Below are 19,814 nucleotides of genomic sequence, written 5' to 3' on the forward strand. Positions count from 1 at the left end.
GACAATACTTTTTTTTAAATATAATTTTGTTGTCACATTTGTAAATTAGAACACACGCACACAGCCTGATATTTATATTCTAATATATAATTTTTGTACCAATAAATATGTCATAAAGTGTACTAATATAGTTATAATAATGATCTTTCTTTTTAAATATAAATGAATTATTTACATTTTTTTATTATTATTATTAGTTTTGCTCACTTGATTCTAAAATTACAAACAAATTATAAAAGGATTAGAGATCTAATTATTGACAAGTTTGTTAAAATTGTAGATATGAGCAAATTATAAATACAGTGCTCTCTCCCTAATTTGAACTTTGGCACATTCCAGTAATATGAACTGGGGGAAAAATACAAGAAGTGAGAATTTTAACGGAAACAAATAAAATATTATTTGGGAGGGGAAAGGGGTCAGAGGTAGAGAGGAGAAAGGGAGAGAGTGAGAGAGAGAGAATGAAAGAGAGTGAGTGAGTAAGAGGGAGAGTCATACAAAAGACCACGACCAGCTTAGACTATACGAACCTTCGAGAATTTCTTTTGTCCCGTCACTCCCTCACTTTCCTTCACAACTAAAAAATCAAATGTTAAATAAGTCTACATTTTTCTTAAGTTAAAATACCTACTGCTTAAAAATGAGAGAAAAAACAACAAAGAAAATATTAATTTTTTTAAACTGATGTTTTAAAGAAAAATTGTTGGTACAGATATATTCTATATTATAATAGGTCTAACATTTTGTATGCAATAATAATAGTGTGTTGATTAATATAATATAACAACAGTGTTAAATTTTTTGTTACATATGTATGTATTTTTTTAACACCCTCTTTAATCCGAATTTTTCAATAATTCGAATAATCCCCTATCAATAGTTCAGATTACTGAGCGAGCACTGTAAATGTATATAAATGTGAAAGGAAAAAAAATATATTTTAATTTTAAATTTAAAACATCCACCAACAAAAATAGAATTTTCCACAACAATGGATGTCCTTCAAGAATAAGAATTTTTTTTTTTTGAAAATAACGTACTGTGCGTATTTTGAGTGAAATACATTGTCATCTTGTGTGTGTGTGTGTGTGTGTGTGTGTGTGTGTGTGTGTGTGTGTGTGTGTGGGTGTTGCGTTTGTTCGTGTGCGAATTAAGACGGAATGAAAAAAAAAAAAAAAAAAAAAATCAAAGGTACAATCAATCAAATCTAGCACTCACTACCCTACGCCCAAAATCTGATGTGACGTGAACAAAATGCATTAACTATTATTTGGTTCAACAAACAAATTATTTCCTACAATGTTTTGTCAATTAAAAATACTTCAGTTTGTTAATGTTAAACACTTTTTGGGTACATTTTGTCCTTATCATATACGTTATTATCATTATTATTAATTTGTTTTATATTATTAGTAATTTATATATTTATTTCTTCATGCATATGTATATAGAAACACTTACTTTGCTAGAAAAAGGTACAAAACAATCAACTTTTTTATTTGAAATTACCTAGTTTTAAATTGTTTTCTTTTTGGCACAATACAGGATTTTTTTACAACCTCCTAATAATCTGAGTTTTTTTTTTTTTTTTTAAATTTTATAGTTTAAGCTCTGATGAGAATACAAGGAGAAAAACCCTGTTTTATGTTACCTTTTTTTGTATTTTATTTTCATTGAAAGAGGCTAAATAAAATAAATAATAATAATAAAAAAAAAGAGATTCAACTGTTATTTAAAATAATGATGGTATGGTATTAAACCAAAACTGACCATATGAAAAAAGAGAATCCAAAAGGTCTCGCGTGTACAATTTAAGATTCACAGCCTTCAAATTCTCCATCCTTCCCCTCAATAAATAAACCAATAAAAAGAAAAGGACTGGCAATAAGACTAAAGCTTGTGATGTTCTAAGTTGTTTTTTGATATTTCACTTTGTTCTGTCGTTACTTTATGACTAGGACTGTTTTGTTTTGTCGGGGGACTAGCGAGGTGACTGTCATGCACCGGAGGGATTTCGGGTCAGCAGAGGGAGTAGCACTTTTGCGCCGGGTGGACTCTGCCGACTGAACAGTGCTTGTGATTTTGGTTCACGTCGTCCTTGCATTGTTTGCTCTTCGAGGAGCCGCCCAACAACGGGAGGCAGAGTTTACGCTGCAGCATTAGATATTTGCCCATAAGAACGTTTCGTTTTCCCCCTCCTGTTTTAAATTTAAAAAATAAATACATAAAGTGTCGCTGGTGATTTAATTAATTCAAAAACAACAAATTACCATTGTTTACAGGACTTGATGATTTTGATTCTGAAACAGTTTTAAGCAGTGGCTTGTTGTCTTTATTTGATTCGGGCTCTTTAGGTGAGGTCGGTTCAATCTCCTGCACCTCTGTGATTCTGTTTAAGGATTGACTCTCTCTCAACCTCGTTTCACAGCGTCTACGTCCGACTGAACCCCCAGTAGGACAATCCCCCTGGTTCCCTCGCCCTGAATGTAAAAATTATTAATTAACACAGTAAATATTACTAAAATTTCTACACTTCTATCTACCAACAAAGACTAATAAAGAAATCATTACACAATTACATATATAGTTTGGTCATTTACAATCATCCTGGTTTTCTTATCGTAACTATTTAAATCATGTTACAAAACAAGATAAGCGTTTAAGTTAGATGGTTAAATCAGGGATTTGAACGGATGGTAACTCTCTTATTGTAAAGCTCTCACGAACTTTGGGTAGGGGTTGGTTAGAGTGGTATCGCAGTGTAAATGTAAAAGGAATCATGAAACTTTAGGTTGGCTGATGATGGTATCACAGTATTAATGGAAAAAGTATCACGATGGGTTGGGGATGGTTACACACCTTGGTGGCCCCAACGGTTTAGGGGTTGACACAGCATTCATCACTAAGGTAAAGGTCCTGCGTTTGAACCTGGCATAGTTATAAATAGGCTTTTTTTTTAAATGTCCACAAACATACCACTGAAGAAAGACAACTTATTGGGCAGATAACGTTGGCAAGGATGGATAGTGACCAAACTATGGGTTCATATTTATATTTTAAAATATAACAGGTAATGACCTCTGTTGGATGGACTGTGGTTTGTCCCATTTTGATCCCCGGGCGTACTTTCACCTCCTGATGGAGGAGCACTGCCAGTACCTCCTGCTCCTGCACCTGGATCTTGAGGGCCTCTTCCTCTTCCTATAGACTTAGTACTTCCTAAAAAATAAAAAATAGAAATTATGGATTAAGTTACACTTTGTTTTCACCATAATTTCAACAGTACCTTTCCGTTTGTTCCTTCCCTCAGAATCTTCGTCACTCGCATCGGATGAACTACACGAAGCTGTGCTGCCTTTTCGTAGTTTTCCCCTTCTTTCGTATCTCGAGATGCCACTGTTGATCCCCAAGGGGGACGAACCGATCGGCCCGATTGGTGTGGGCAAGGTTTTGACCGATCTGACAGGTGTGTGGTGTGACGTGTTTGGATGGAGGGGTCCGGGCGCAGTTGAAGCCTCGGTGATCGAATTGATTTGAACCGCTTGTCTGCGTATCTCCTGTACCGCAAGATGAAGTTTGCCTTCACTCCTTGACCCTCTTCTGTTGAGACCTCCACTCTCTCTTGAACTGCTGCTCTCCTCTTCATCGTCTTCATTGACTATCGAGCATTTCCTCGTCCTCTAAATAGAAATGTTATTTGGTATAATCTTTGAAAATAGTAAGATTTAACTTTTCTTACTGGAGCTATCTCGGCCCTCGAATTTATAATGTTTGACATAGGTACAGGAGAAAATTCATTTTCAGCACAAGAATCTACCCTCACGACAGGAGCAGCTTTTCTGTCCAAAAAAAAAAAATAAATAAAAATCAATATTCACCCATAAATAGTTTTAAATAACTTACGGAATTATTTTTGTGGCTGGTTTTGGATCTAGAGCTCTCAATTTTCTTTCTGCTAATAAATAGTAAGTAGCAGTTATGTAATTGTAATCGTTTTTTTCTAATGAACTAAACAAAAAAAAACAGAAAAAAAAACAGTTTTTTTACCACGTGGAATCAAGAAATGTTCATAAATGAACAATAATTACTCTATTATCTCTTCTTTTGTACAAATGTTGCCATTCACCATTTTTTGTACGACTGTCGCATGGTCGGCCTCGCTCAGCATTCGGCTTGATATGAGTGGCATTGCCAAACTGGAAAGCGTATCCAACGACACCCAGGGATCGGATGCAATTTCATCAAGCGTTGCTCTTTTGTCAGGCTGTCTCACTAACATTCTTCCTATCAGTCTAAAATAAAGTATTTTTTATTTTAATAATAAAAATTTAATCTTTAACAAATAAAAACAATTACACACCAGACACAACACATTTATTCGGGTTAAGGATGATTACACACAGGTCATGATAGTTTAGCTTGAGAGGGGTGAGCGATGGTAGTGATTTTAATGGGTAGCAGGTTAGTAACAAACTATATAAATCAAATACTACCAGTTTTGTCCATCCACGAAGAAAACTAATTAGATAAATCTGGGTTCAAAATCTATTCGAAACCATGACAAATCCGGTAAGCAGTTATCCCCAAAAGTACCATAAACTTTAATAATTTTGTTTACATACCTTTTGCATTGTGGTGATACATGGTTGGGCACTGTATATTTACAATCCATAATCATAGTAAGCGTTTCGCTATCATTAACCTCTTGAAAAGGAGCTTGTCCACAAACTAGCATGTATAGTATCACTCCAAGGGACCATACATCTATAAAGATTAATATTTATAATATTACACTATATAATTTATTATTTAACATGTCGTACCAACAGCGGGAGCGTCGTATGAATCTCCTAGTAAAATCTCCGGAGCTGAATAAGCCAAAGATCCACAAGAAGTCTCTAGTTTCTGACCCGGGCAAAACTTGTTGCTAAAACCGAAATCTGTCAGTTTGACGACACCGTCCTTCTCAAAAAAGACAACGTTCTCCGGTTTGAGATCTCTGTGGACCACGTGGAGGCGGTGGCAGTACGAAATGGCTCGGACAATCTGCCCAAAATACTCCCTGGCAAGAGGCTCCGATAATCCAGACTCATGTCTCATTATGTAATCGTAAAGGTCACCTCCGTCAGCCAGCTCGAGTACGAGATAAAGCTTCGTCTGTGTGTCTATCACTTCGTACAGCCTCACGACATTAGGATGCTGCACTAATTTCATGCATCTCACCTGCAATAAGAACAACAGAATTAAACAAAAGTTAGTAGGTAAAAGATGTCAGATCGATAAAATTTGACGGTTAAGCACCAGATTTTAGAATCGAAAGATCTCACTCACTTCTTGAAACAAGTGTGCCCTGGATACGCCGTCCAGTTTACACTTGTCAATGACTTTCACAGCGACTTTTTCCCCAGTGAATACATGCCGAGCCAGCTTGACAACGGCAAAGTGCCCGCGGCCTAGAGTCGCTTCCAGATCGTACAGCCCGGCAATTTTCCCGTCATAGCCACTCCCCCCGACCGTGCAACGTTGGGAACGTTGCATCCTCCAAACACTGAAACAGCAGCACACTATTTCTAAAAAATAATTTAAACAAATAAAATAACAGTAATGTATTCAATATCAAACAATAATTAGTTCCTCCTTCGTTTCTCAAAATTTGCGATTAACTCGAGTCCAGCCTGCCCTCAAACCCCTGCATCCCACCCAATTCAAAGTCTAAGGTATTTACGGAAGTATATCGGGCCTTGGTGTGCTATGCTTCTCAGGTTTGGAGATAATGTTTTGATTTAGTCAAATTCTTCTGTTTCTTTATTAAAAAATTATATCACCTCCAAATTTTTATTCCAAATTACATTATCTGATCTGATTAATTTCAACTTGTCCTGGAACATCAATTCTCTTGCCCATGAATATAATATGTTTGTTTTTACTTTTAGTTACCATGAAGAATGGTATCCGAAAATCTCAAGTTTTAAAATATTCATTCGTTTCAGACATGTTGAAGGTTTTCCTAATTGGCTCAAAGACCAACTAGATTTATACTTTAGAGAGAACTTGACCATTCAAAAGCTTTTTGTAACTTCAACAATAAAACCCTTGTCCCCGTTTAATGATGGTTCCTCAAGCTTAAGTGAGAACTGATATACCTTAATTTCTCACCATTGAGAGATGACTAAAGTTCTTTCATCACTCATTCATTGGTTTTAATGTTTGAAACTAGTGATTTTTGATGTTCAATCATTCTTGCCCAACCTTAACCATATCTTAGGCTCCTTTCACACTAGTCCGATTGTTGAACATCTGTATACACCCAACTTTGCCCAAACATTCTCAACCTAGGGGATGTATTCAGCCCTCTCACACTGGAACAAACTTAACCGTGTATATGTCTGTTTTGTTTTTACCTGTCTCAATCCTAGAAAGATTTTTTTTCCTTTTTTGTTTGTTAAGACTGGCTTAATATAAGTTATATATATAAAAAGTTATATATANTAATTTATTCTTGAAAAAGTGCACACCAAAATGTTCAGACATTCTGTATGAAGTAACTATTTTCTTGTTGGTTCCATAAATGTATCCTCTCCTGGATGAGAATTTGTTTTAGCCCGTGTGTGCCGCCATGTCAGGCCAGGAGGACCAGTTCACGCCAGTCCACAGTAAGAATTGAAACTGTTTTGGATACATTCACTTCCTGCACCTATATACAATATTTCTGATAAACAAGACAGGCACAAGAGAAGAGGGTATGTTCATTTGTTTGGATCATACGCCCATTTTCAAGCAAATTCATATTTTTCGCATAGGACACTCTTAGGCCTGAGTACATTTTTGATGTGAAGTTGCTAGGATTTTCCTAGAGTAGTCATGGACACAAAAATAGTAGGGTGATTCTTTGAATTAAGAAACTTTTAAAATATCTAAAAAAAATGTGAGCAAAACAAAATCATTCCAAATGCATGACAACCAAAACAGAGCATCCACTACTGATGTACAAACAGCTCCGATAAGTCAGTTCTAATATGAAAGCTCACGCCGTAAGAGTAAGTTGTCCGTAATTGCAGTCAGATGTAGTTGGTTCCATGTGAGCCCAGTCTATCATCTCAGCATATCCACGACCCTTTCTAACCATCTTTCGTCGACGATAAACCAAACAACTGTGATATTTTTTATGTAACCATCACTAACCACATATTGTTAATAACCACCTCTATAACAAACTTCATTATATCAAGTATTACTAGCGACGTGAATCACGATTCAATTAATAGCCGGATGAAATTCAAACTGCTCAATGAAAAATATTGTTATAAAAGTAATAAAAATGACCAATAAAGGATTTTACACTGTTAAATCCCTTTGGTTTAAGTATGCGGATGATTTTATTACAGGCAGGGCGCACAACAGGACCTTTCCAAATTGTTAAACCATTTAATAATACGATTCCATACCATTTTCGGAATTTTTTTTCCAGTAAATTTCTGAAGCAAAGAGAGAAAAAAAATCGTTATCTCTTCCGAGAAAGGAGTCGGAATTCGGTCGCCCTTTTGAATATATATCCTGAACCGTTTAGATGCCCTGAAAATTGGCAAACGTGTCAGAATTCATTAGCCAAGTCTGCCAAGGGAGTCTAGGTTTTAATAATATCCAGGTATTCTCCGCTGATTTTTTTTCACTTCCAAAAATGCCCTGAAATAGATGGGATGGCCGGTCAGACTGAAGTGACGTCTGGAAACTATTCAACCGGCGCTTTTTAAAACCTTCAAAACATCCTACATTGCCGTAAAACTAATAAAAACAAAGGTGTTTATTGGAGAAAAAAATTGACAAAGCAAAAATCTGTAGTTTATGCCTGTCAGACGCGTTTAGGCATTCACGATCTTCAGTGGTGGGAATTTGATTGCACGGACCAAGTGACAGTTATGATTGATTGGTTAAGGACGGGTACAGATAGCCACATACCAGATATAACGATAATTGGGATTAATATGTATTTGTAAGGACGGTTAGAGTTGGCAATTACTAAATAATTAGTTAATGGTGTTACAGATGGGGATAAATGTTTAGTAATGCTCATCACTCGATTACCAATAATTAGGATGGTTAATCACTATACATACGAAAGGTGTGAGACAAGTCCAACTAAGATCTTCAACTAAATTGAACAGGGAAAGGAATTAGAATATACGGGCTATGGTTAAATCTTCTAGACTTTGCCGATGATTTAAGCTAATTGAAGAAAGTAACTATGAGCTAAACCTAATGACCTAAGACCTTATTAAAAATGCGCCATGGTAGGATTCATTATAAACCTCACAAAGTTCCAGCTTATGTCAACAAACTTTCAACCGGAACATATGAGCCTGAATGGTGCTACCATTGCAGGAGTTGAGGAACTAAACTATCAGGAAAGTGAAATAATCCTTAGGTGCACATTAGGGTGAATGAAAATGCTAAACAAACACTTCCTCAGATCCCAACCTAGTCTCCAGTACAAACCCAAAAGCGAAAAACTGGTCCTGCCTTAACTGACCTATGGTGCAAAACGAGGGTGATGGATCACAGAACAATAAAAAAAATACGGACTAAGCAAGAACTATGAACTACATGGTAAGATATATTTTGGGAATATCCAGGAGAGACCGCAAGAGGAACACATAGATCAGAAATCAAACCGGCTTTATAGATGGGTCAAGAAATGGACATAAAAAATAATCGAGTGGACAAAAAGGGAGAGGAAACGGATTAGAGGACGGCCGAACTGGGATGAAGAAATTATATGAAGGAGCATCCTAAAATGGAAGCAAATGAAAACAATTTTATACGAAGTGTAGTGCTTATTATTATTATCTAGATATGACGATAGTTAAATATGATTAATAATGGTAAGTATAAACTGTACCAAACAAAACCTTTTCTATAAATTGTCATTAGATTAAATTATACTGTTTGGTGGTTACATCCTCCAAATCATCGTGATACCTAGTGTATAACCAACGTCTATCCAGCTGATGCTGAGTGTTGGACTGCGAGTCGATGAGCGCTTTGGGTTATTGCGTCCATCTTCAATCGCGGGTTTGTTAAGTTAATAATAGTTTAGTTTCTCACTGAAGATGCAATGCCGAACTCGTTTGGGTAGTTCAACAACAGCATCCTAAATTTAATACTGTAAATGTCGAAATGGCTAAACGCGTCTGAAAGGGCAGAACAACGAAACTGAGTGAGCAAGTCTTTATTTTTGCCTTCATTAACCATAACTTTTTTGTCTGAGTTATAACTAGGGCTGTGAAATATATGCATTTGCATATTTTTCCTGGTTAACTAAAACATCCAGTTTTTACAAACTGTATGTTTTGAAGCATTTGGAATCAACTTAAGCTATATTTATTTTGCATATTTGTGCATATATTGCCATAAATGCATATTTTTGCCTAAGTGGGCTGTAATTGCATATTTTTTTACATATCCGGCCTATCGGTATTTGGCACGTCAAATCTTAATGTTTCTGAGCAAACTTTTCAGCTTTACCCAGTTTCATGCGTTTTCCAATGTGAAAACGTGTTTTCCATTTGTGTGTTGTGAACTTACTACCCCTAAAATGCCGAAAGTCACCGCAAAGACGAAAGATCTTGTTCAAAAGTACGAGTAATTTTAATTATTATGAGTAATTCATTCAAAAGTATTTTTATACTGTGTTTGTTGTGATAAACCTGTATCAACAACTACATGCTTTTTGGTAAAACAGCACTTAAAGACAGCAAAACACAAAGCAAACAAAGGTAGAAAGTCAAAGTTTCAACAAACTTTTGCGACACAAGCTGCCACAAGTGCTGGGTCTGGAAAGTCCGGTTTCGACACCGATTTATGTCGTGCTATACCCCTCCATAAACTAAGCCATCCTGAATTCAAGAGTTTTTTTTTTTTTTTTTTGTAGAAATACACAGGGAAAACCATTACCCACTAAAGTACCCTTAGAAAATCTCACCTGGATCTTATATACAATGAAACACACTATCAAATCAGGGACTTCATCGAAAATGGACGGATCTGAGTTGTAGGCAGATATGTAGTCGAAGTAATCGTGGGAAAACTCTCCGCAGATTCACCTTCACAACCTTTCTTACTGAACTGTGAGGTACTTGAAAAATGTAATCATGCCACCATTGCCAGATATTTTAATGAATGTATGTGTCTTCTTTGTTCAACATGAAAATGTTCTATTGGTAGTTTTAGTTAGTGGTAGTTTTCGCATATTGTCAGTTTTAAATTGCATTTTTGACCAAACATATTTACATATATATATGCATATTTGTCTGTTTTTATTGCATATAAATCACAGCCCTATTTATAACATATCTGCTCTTGAAAAAAGTACAATTTGGTTAAGGAATCTAAGGTTAGAATCAGACTTGTCAACGATGATATTGATCAAGATATTGTAATGCTAGAACAATACATCTTTCCCATTCAAAACCATGAATCCTGCCATCGTGTGAAATAAGGCTGTTTGTCGTTTTTGTTGAATCAAGCTGACGACTGCACGATAAAAAAATAAATATCGATATTGCAAACGTGCAACGTTATCAGTTTTTTTCCCATTTGGAATTTCAAACAGGAAACTGTTGGCGATATCAGTTTTTACAAATGGTCTGTGCCTTTCAACTGTATCGATCAGACCATGACCGAGGTTCCCGACTCGTTCTACTCCAGTTGCACCTCAGCCCGATTAATACAACTATTTGCCCAGTTAGACAAATAGCATTTTTTTTACCAATGCTTCTGAATGACCACGGAGACCAAACGCCATGTTTCTTTATCCAGTATAAAAAATTCTAGCTATGGTATGCAACTCAGCATGTACAAGACCTAGAATTTCATGGGGGGTACGTGTCATATCTCAACTGCAACAAAATACTTCTAAATGTTGACCAAATACTTCTACTATAAGATGATATTTAAAACTAGATATGACATGGCTGGTAAACTTTAGGCAGAAGAAAGTCTTTGTTGTTTATTTCAAAGTGTAAGTATTTTTATCGTTTTATTAATTACAACATTAATTAACATAAAACAAATTAAAGGAGATCTGAAATTCATGCGTTTTAATAAAAAATATTAACTTATGATGGTCTGAAGAAAATTCACCAAAACATCGGAAAATCATTTAGTGTTAGATTAAAATTTAGACACAGAATCCTCCATCACAAAATGGATCCAAAAAGAGAAAGGGAGAAGTGGATAAACTCTAGGGGCGCTAGACACAGTAAAATAATACTTTTTAAAAGGATAGTTCCTACTCACAGTAAGAGAACTCACTTACTGTGAGTAGGAAACTATCCTTTTAAAAAGTATTGAACACCACACTCACTCCATCATTTATCATTTCTATTACAGTAAAATAATACTAAACAACCCTCACAAAGACTAGCAAACAGTTAGAGAGGGCTAAACTCAGAGGAGTGATAGGGCTGTTATTAACCGATCACTGGCATGGGAGAAAACTACACAACATGGGCATATTCACTTAATAACGCGTATTACCTCCACCGCCTCGCGGAGGGCCTTAAGTCTCCGAAGTACTCGTCCGTTCTACCCGTCTCTTTATCATGTCTTATACGGTTAAATGTTAAAGTTAAGTTAAATGACGATTCCGTAGTGCGGTAAGAGCAATAAACGATGGCAGTCGACCAGTACTTCTCTTCCATTGAGACTTCCGATAGCCCTAAACCGCTGAAGACCATCGTGGATGGTTGGGCGCGACATTACTAACTATGATTGTCGTGGTATCTTGTAAGTTGCCATCCCTAACCATGATCGACGTGGTATCTTTAAGTTACCATCCATAAATAAGATTGTCGATTATCTTGTAAGTTGCTATCCCTAACAATCTCAAACACACCCTGACCACAGGAAAGCTATCAGCTGTATCTGCTATTGAAAAGTTGTTCGCGTTCTTATTTACCCATTTACAATTGAGTTCGTTTTTTACGGGTAAATAATAGTGGAAATGAAATAAGCGATTTTTGAAACAGACTAAGTCAAACTTCAAAATCAACCACTTTTCGCGGTCATTTCAAGTTTGAAATATATTTTAAAAAATTTAAATCACAAAAAAACTACGATTGATGGGGTTTATCACGAGGGAAATTTTCTGATTTTCTACTTTGTCTTAAGCCTTCCTCTAGCCCAAAATCGCCAAATTAAGACTTTAGCGTCGTGAAAATGAAGCCGTGTGTGAATTTTCCAGTCTGGTTGCGTTCCACGACCCGTTCCGCCCGGGTGGTCAGAGCCGAACATAGGTTCACAACTTTCCAAGTCCCTCACAGACCAGATAAGTTCAAAATATAAAGTCCAAAAATTAAACTAATTAAAGAGAAAACGTAGAAAACGCTGACCTTCAGACGCGACACACCTTACAAATCTGCCCCACTTCGGGAGACAATTTTTTTCCAATTTTGAATGTAATGTGGCTTATTTCAGATTAATAAAATAATTGGTTACCAATTAAAAATAAATAAATAAGTAAAAATAACTAAGGATTTTAGATGCTAACCATAGCTATCACCACCCACCAAAGGAAATGGTGCTGGAATCTATATACCTAAATTAGGTATTAGCATCTCCACCCCTCTTGGCAATAACACCATCGTTTTTCAGGCGGAAATCTGGGCCATTAATGTGTGTTGTAGAACACTTATGGAAAATAAAATCAAGGGAAAAGATATTAGAATTTTTTCTGACAGTCAGGCTAGACTTAGGTCATTACAAAAAGATATATCAACATCTAGACTCCACCAGGAGGAAACTGTTTCAACTATAGATCTTATCAATAGAATCTCTTCCAGGTTTGAGAACAAAGTAACCCTTATTTGGATACCAGCACATAAAGGACACTATGGCAATGAAGAGGCGGATAGCCTGGCCAAAGAAGGCTCTAATACTGCGTTTGTCGGGCCACAACCGGTATTACCTCACTCCATGAGCACAGCGAAAGACAGTATTAAAAACGGATATGAAACAATTCCTTAAGGAATGGAATCTATCCCCCGGACACAGGCAATCGAAAGAGTTTGTTAAGGAAATCAAACCAGCTGAATCGAAATGGCTATTCTCTAACTCAAGGGAATTAGGAGGCTGATGGGTATCATGACGGGCCACTGCCCACTGAGAAGACACCTCTCCGCAATGGGTATTCTACCAATCCCTTTTGCCGTTTTTGCGAAATAAAAGAAAAAAGGCAAGGCACTACCTCGCAGATACGTGATAGGTACGCCAGGTCTAGATTTGAAACTTTTGAAGGAGAGGACATCACCAAATCACTCCCCGCGATTAAATGGTCCAAAATCTTGGGGTTTGTGAACAGGTCCAAGAGGTTTATGCAGGGCTCGTGAGCCGACCAAGTCCCGGCCCTTTTAGGGATGGGGTACGAGTCTACCCAGGCATTTAACCCCTCGGGTACAAGGTCACCCACCCATAACATAATATATATATCACCACCCACCCTTAGCAATCTCTAACCATTTCAAACAAAAACTACCACGATAACTGGTGTATAACCATCTATACTATATCTACCATTAACCATCACTAACTAATTTTTATCTTGAAACTACGCCGATACTATCTTGATACACTTAACCATAACCATTATCCGTCCTTAACTGTGTTTTTTGCGTAATCATCGCTCTTCATCTCTCGTCACTAACCATCCCTTCAAATCGTAGATCATTCATAACAATCCTTAAATACGACTACCTTAAATAACTAATACGATATCTGGTGTGGTAGGGATGGTTACCCTACAAACATCCATTTCCAGCCATCTCTATTCATTAATAACCGTTACTGGAAAATTTGTATATTGGTTCCATTCATATTCTTTAACCATTTCTAACTTTCCCTACAAATACTTGCAAATTTTGAAACCATTTATACTTTTTAAGGAGAAATAACAACCTCTCCCATCCATAACTATCACTGTCTCTACCCACTTTTAACTATCACTATACTGAACATTAGCCATCACCAACCATCTCTTATTAACCATTAGCCATCACCAACCATCTCTACTAACCATTAGCCATCACTAATTTTTGTCAAATAATTAATCTTTATATAAGGTATACGTTGAAATGAAAAAGGTAGTGTCACGAGCGGGATTCGAACCCACGACCTTCGGCTAAATACGCCGCTACCATTTGAGCTATCGTGACTATAGCTATGTCGTCACGATAGCTCAAGTGGTAGAGCAGCAGCGTATTTAGCCGAAGGTCGTGGGTTCGAATCCCGCTCGTGACACTACCTTTTTCATTTCAACCAATAACTTACATAAAGATTAATTAATTTAAAGAGGTTATTCGGTCAATCGGACCACGAAATATAGACTAATTTTTATTTTGAAACCATTTATGCTTTTTAACTAGAAATAATCTCTACTCATTTTTGACTATCGCTATTCATTCATTGCCATCTCTGACCATCGCTACAAACCTTTAACCACCAACCATCTAACCACCGTTAACCATTATTAACTAATTTTCATCTTGATACCATCCACACTGTTTAACGAAAATCCATTTCAAACAAAAGCTCACCATGCCAACAAATCCTTAATTCTCTATCCATCCTTATCTCAAACTTTCCTGATATCTCGCGTAATATCATCCCTATCTACCTCATAAACCATCTCCTAAAGTTGTCGAAATGCTGGAACAAATCTGACAGACCAAGAAGACGGAAATGACCAAACTACAAATGCTTGTTTTTTTTGTTTCATGCTAATTGGCACTCGACCTACAAGGTCTTATAAAAGATTTTACAAAAAAAAAAATCATGAGTATTAAAAAATTAATTAAATCATTCACCAAATAGAATTTACAATCTTAGACGTTAAGAGTGTTAAAATATTGAAAAATAAACGAGGAAATAGTTGTTTGTATTAGTTTGACCCTCGAGTTAAATTGTTAACATACAGTTGATACTTTTAGACAGATAAATAAACAAAAATCATGATTCATGAACTCCGATCAAACTAAGAAACATGAAATCCAGTCATATTTTTAAAAAAATTCCTTTATAAATAGACGAAGAGGAACTTTAATTTAAAAGGCGTTTTTTCCATCAATTTGACCTCGAGATTCAATTACAATCTCCGGCCAGGCCCCGGCCCAGGCGATTCACGTACTTCGAACGGGGTCAAAAGGACAGACTTACAACCGGACTTCCGGCCGAAGGCGAAGTCCCGGGCTTGAAACGAAGTCCCATTTCGGTGCAAGAGGATCTCACCGCATTCGCCGGCTGTTTACATTTTTTTCCTACTCCTGACCCTTCGCGACCTTCAAATACCCGTCGGCCAATCTCTGAAGATTTTATTCGAAAAACAACAGACCAAAAAGGAAGAAAAAAATCCGCCGCGATCAACCGGCGATGCAAGTATTAAATGTATATTAGATCAAAATAAATATATTTAAAAAAACAGTAAAAAAACTCACTGAGCGACAGGAACTCCTCACAGAGATTCACTCCGTGCAAGCCGACTTAGAGACTCAGAGGCGGACATAGAGACATTTGATCGTTTTTCAAACCGGCAGTCTATCAACACTCCGTCCACTTATTGAAAAATAAGTCCGAGTTTTCCGATTTCTTTTTAATCTGACTTTTCCGAGGTACGAAGTGGCCAATTGGTGAAAACCGACTGCGCGTGGCCACATCTGCGCAATGGTCAATGGAACCCCCACCAGGTCGGAGTACGGCCGAGCCCCCTTTTTTTTTAAAAAAAGGCGGTCGCCCGTTAAAAAATTTAATATACAAAGTAAAACCACAAAGGCAAAAATTTAAAAAAAAAAACTTTTTTTTTGACGGGCATCGTGGACCCAACGTAACGAGAGTATAACACAATGTACCGGATGTTGTCTTTTGGTTAGCAAAATTCAACCCAACTGAACTCACATCGTTTGGTCATCTTCGATTTTGAAGTTCGGCCCCACAAGACTTCATAATTCAGTTGCCAATTGGTCCAAATAGAATGGACTTTTAAACACAATAGCTAGTCATCAGCATAGCAGCAAGCTGTCCTTGGTTCGGTCATCAACAGCTTCTGCAAGCCCTGATGGTATCCTGTAAACTTCTTAATAAACTGTGTCCATTTATAAACAATTCTTTTTAACAGATCACCTTTAAGGTTCCTGCTGATTTGAGATTATTCTATGTCATCCCTATTCACCAATCAGGTGAAAAATCTTGCATAAATTGTTTGAATTTCTCATTTATGGTCATTTGCATCCTCAGTTAACTCCTCTTATAATAGATGAGCAACATAACTTGTTCCTCATATTTCCTCTACAACCAATCTCCTTACTCTACAATCTGAGCCTGTAGACTAAATACACTATATTCACAGACCTGTATAAAAGCTTATAACCTAGTAAGCCATGAAGTAAGTATTGCTTGCTTTAGACTCTTTTGAATTTGATCTAGCAATTGATATAGCATTAGTCTGGTTTAGATTGTTTTTTTTCCAATAGGAAGGAAGTTGTGAAAATCATTCCATACTACTTTAACAAAAATCCAATTACCTCTGGAGTACCCCAAGGAGGCCCATTGCTCTCCTCTCCTCTTCAACTTATACATGAATGCTATCAAATCCCTCATTAAACATTGTCATTTACAGACAGCCTCAAGCTTTACCACCCAGACTAGCTCAGCTTTCAATCTGACTTAAATTTCTTACAAGGCTGATGGCCAATTGTATGCAACTAAATATTAATAAATGCAATGTCATCATTTTTAGTATAAAAAATCCTTTGTTTCATAATTTTTCCAACTATCCCCTAAAAGTGATCTTTTAAAATTATAGATCTTTATGTCATATTCAACAGTAAATTAAATTTCGTCTTGTATTTCTCACATTACAAAACTCTCATTCCGAGCTCTTGGCAACATTTGTTGACTTTCTAAGAAATGGATGATCTTAATTCATTTAAAATATTATACTCTTCTTACATAAGACCCCCTTCTGGAATACTCTTCTCTAGTCTGGTACCCCTACCTAATAAAACATCAACCTGTTAAACTTGGTATCCCTCGATAGATCCCCTCCCATTAAAAAACAGAAGAATCTACACTGTACTTTTTTTTTAAACCAGGAGCTACCAACAGTGAAGTCATTTCAGCCCCCCTCGCACTGCTATTGCCGATGTAAAATTTGGAGATTTGAGAACCAGCAATCAATACGGTTCATGTCAAAGTCGTAGACAAAACTGTAGGCTGATGCAACAACAATGTCAACAACGGAAAATCCCACGTAGGAGGAAAATATCAACCTTATTAAAATTGAGTTGGGGTAATTTACCCCATATTAGAAAGGAAAGGCTGAAAAAATTTAAGTGATTACATGGTTGAAAGGGCACCTGAACCCACAACTAAAACAAAAATATATTACTGTGAATGTAAATGATGTAAAACTAAAACTTAGGCCACTTGTTAGACAAAAGGCGAAAAAACGACAATATCCCTGAACTGTGCAACTTGGGATAAAAAGCTATATGCTGCAAAGGCGCCATGAAAATAAATTGTTTTATAAAATTTTACTAGGACGAACATGTTCTATCTTACATTGTAGACAATGTAAGAGGTATAGATATATAAATCCTTTTCTAAATTGGAATTGAAGAAAAACTACAAACTACTATTAACATGAAGTTCACCCTGAAATAAACCAATGTTTTGACTTGGGGTGCTGCAGAAAAATTCTGATATATTAAGGGTGCTGAAAACCAACAGAATTTGAGAACTACTAGTATAGTAAAGATTGGGAAGACTATGGGCAAGAGGTGTACAACAGTAGGGCATTCCCAATGAGACACAGATGTTGTGGCCCAACAGTTTTTTCAGAAAAACGTCTTAAGTCAAATCCGGTTGATGTTTTTAGTAATAACCCGCCTCGCAAAACTGTGGATTGTCTTCTTTCAGAACCAAAAAATGCGCAATGAAATCCAGCCTTCTTTGATATTCTGTCAGGTGAAGGTGCTGAACACCTTTTATTTTATAAGAAAATAATTTATTTTCCTTTAAAATATAGGCTATTGTAGTTTTAGACATTCGTGCCAAGTGAAAGTGTTAATACCTAGTAAAATGTAGGAGTATGAAATGAATAAATAACTGTTCATAGGGCCCGCAAAGGTTAAAAGGTTACGTAGGGATGATTAAAAATCAGATATTACATTAGTTATGGTTTGGTTAAGACAGAGTTATGCTGATCTTTATGAATATAACTTCTTTTTCAGGACAGATGGTGAATTTGTTGGGCTCAACATTTCTATTAAAATGAAATTTATTTTAACAGAAAATCATGACAGTAATTTACAGGTTTCTTCATAAATAACAAAATGGGATGCTGTGGTCAATACTGCCTTGATGACACTCGGAGTCCATCCTTTGAATAGAGCAAAAAACCCTTCATTTTTCAAGACTAGTTTAATACAATTGAAGAGACCTTTGCAGTAAAAGTTCTGAAAAAAATTAATTAATTAAATATTCATTATTTTTCTTTTTACAACTTACAAGGCCAAAATTCTGTCTGGCATGCTGGAACCCTTGGATTTGCAATCGTTTCCGAGCCATGTCCAAAGGGTAAACAAGCGTTTTGGCAATAAAGCCAGACATCGCACCGGCAACCATGTTTCCACTAAGATTCAATTTGCTCGCCCCAGTTGTTAAAAGCTCTACAAAAAAATTTCACATTCCTGATTAAATATTTTGAAGTTTAAAATAAATACATACTGGTTTCAATGAATAGTTTTGATACGAAATTGTGCGTTAAGAATACCAATCCTGAAAGCGGTCCAGCTTGGATTAAACTCGTGCTAAGCCCTTTGAAAGGTGCTCTTAACCCTTCGTGCTTTACCATAGTTATTAAACTGTGGTAAATCGTTTTGTACTGCTGCAAAAATAAAATGGTGAAAAATGAAAATTTAATGTTAACCAAGACGTCAAACCTTAGTGGTGTTGTATCTTCGGCCTTCTGCAACGAATCTTGTCCGGACCGTGTCAAACGGGAAAGAGACGACTGTAGCAGTTATTCCTGATATAGTGCCACACAACAAATGCGACAACCCTGTCCGTTCCTTCCCAAAGTATTTCGTTAAAATTTCAAATGCTGTAAACTAAATTCAGTGTTACTGTTTTGTGTGGATATTGCCAGATTTTATTAAGACATTATGGTAGGATGAAATGATAATGCTATCATTGCTGTTTTGGCCTGTCAGACATGTTTCTGAATTTCGCCATCCTCAGTGGTGTGTCTAGATGTAGTCATCAACCAAATATTTCCAAACAGCAATTATACCATACCTGTTGTGATATTTGGTGCATAACCATCCTAAAACAATCTCTACCCTTCTTGAACCATCCCTAATGCAAACTACTGTGATATCTGGTGTTCGATCATGTATAAATTATTATTGATTATTAACCATCTTCTCGACAAGTCTACCATTGAAGAAACAAAATGACAGACCAAAATTTTGAAGATAGGCACCATGTTTATCACCCTTTAGACCCCATGAATAAATCTCACAAGGAAAATTGTCAATTTCAAAAGCATTTTGATAAGGATTTGTACTTTTTTTATAAACTCTATTTTTTGTGGGTAGTAGTTTTGGTTCTTTTTTTTAGATTAAAATATCCATGTAGTAATGTTTTTTAAGAATAAGTACATAATACAAAGCTAGTATTACTTAAAAACTAATTTAAGTTTTTAAAATATAAATTAAACAAAATATTGAAATTAGAATGTACTATAAGTATGTATTATGTAATGT

General features: G+C 36.2%; 3 protein-coding genes across 7 annotated transcripts in view; 1 reads left to right on the forward strand and 2 right to left on the reverse strand.

Annotated features, from left to right (window-relative positions):
• Nucleotides 1-175: 175 nt before the first annotated feature.
• Nucleotides 176-15,709, reverse strand: LOC106665911 (SNF-related serine/threonine-protein kinase). 2 transcript variants are annotated; one of them, XM_014392719.2, is made up of 11 exons: nucleotides 15,486-15,709; nucleotides 5,332-5,548; nucleotides 4,824-5,223; nucleotides 4,623-4,764; nucleotides 4,089-4,292; nucleotides 3,904-4,008; nucleotides 3,740-3,839; nucleotides 3,287-3,680; nucleotides 3,079-3,219; nucleotides 2,271-2,480; nucleotides 176-2,198 (listed from the first exon to the last, which is right to left on the reverse strand). In XM_014392719.2, the coding sequence occupies exons 2-11, from the start codon at nucleotides 5,536-5,538 to the stop codon at nucleotides 2,020-2,022; spliced, it is 2,082 nt and encodes a 693-aa protein (XP_014248205.1). In that variant the 5' UTR covers nucleotides 5,539-5,548; nucleotides 15,486-15,709; the 3' UTR covers nucleotides 176-2,019. The 2 variants fall into 2 exon arrangements, with proteins under 2 accessions (XP_014248205.1, XP_014248204.1); XM_014392718.2 differs by having other exon boundaries at nucleotides 5,332-5,564.
• Nucleotides 10,314-19,814, forward strand: part of LOC106665914 (high choriolytic enzyme 1-like) — a 14,780-nt gene continuing 5,279 nt past the window's right edge. Inside the window, exon 1 of the mRNA XM_014392723.2 lies at nucleotides 10,314-11,017. The gene's annotated coding sequence lies outside the window, so the exon portion shown is untranslated. The remainder of the gene's footprint in view (nucleotides 11,018-19,814) is intronic.
• The window catches only part of LOC106665915 (mitochondrial thiamine pyrophosphate carrier-like), a 9,662-nt gene continuing 8,155 nt past the window's right edge, over nucleotides 18,308-19,814 (reverse strand). For 3 of the 4 annotated variants that reach the window (XM_014392726.1, XM_014392725.2, XM_014392724.1), the window contains exons 4-7: nucleotides 18,990-19,157; nucleotides 18,775-18,934; nucleotides 18,556-18,716; nucleotides 18,308-18,503 (exon numbers count right to left, since the gene is read on the reverse strand). In XM_014392726.1, coding sequence (XP_014248212.1) covers nucleotides 18,342-18,503; nucleotides 18,556-18,716; nucleotides 18,775-18,934; nucleotides 18,990-19,157 — 651 coding nt within the window. In that variant the 3' untranslated portion in view covers nucleotides 18,308-18,341. The remainder of the gene's footprint in view (nucleotides 18,504-18,555; nucleotides 18,717-18,774; nucleotides 18,935-18,989; nucleotides 19,158-19,814) is intronic. The other variant, XM_014392727.1, reaches the window with a different exon arrangement.

This window comes from Cimex lectularius, unplaced genomic scaffold (assembly GCF_000648675.2).
Source record: "Cimex lectularius strain Harlan isolate CLEC.00 unplaced genomic scaffold, Clec_2.1 scaffold49, whole genome shotgun sequence".
Classification (NCBI taxonomy): Eukaryota; Metazoa; Arthropoda; class Insecta; order Hemiptera; family Cimicidae; genus Cimex; species Cimex lectularius.

Coding starts and splice junctions, on each gene's coding strand:
- LOC106665911 (XM_014392718.2), bottom strand. Junction 3,840..3,903: donor CCAGCCACAAAAATAATTCC/GTAAGTTATTTA, acceptor TTTTTTGGACAG/AAAAGCTGCTCCTGTCGTGA. Junction 2,481..3,078: donor CCACAGTCCATCCAACAGAG/GTCATTACCTGT, acceptor TTTTACATTCAG/GGCGAGGGAACCAGGGGGAT.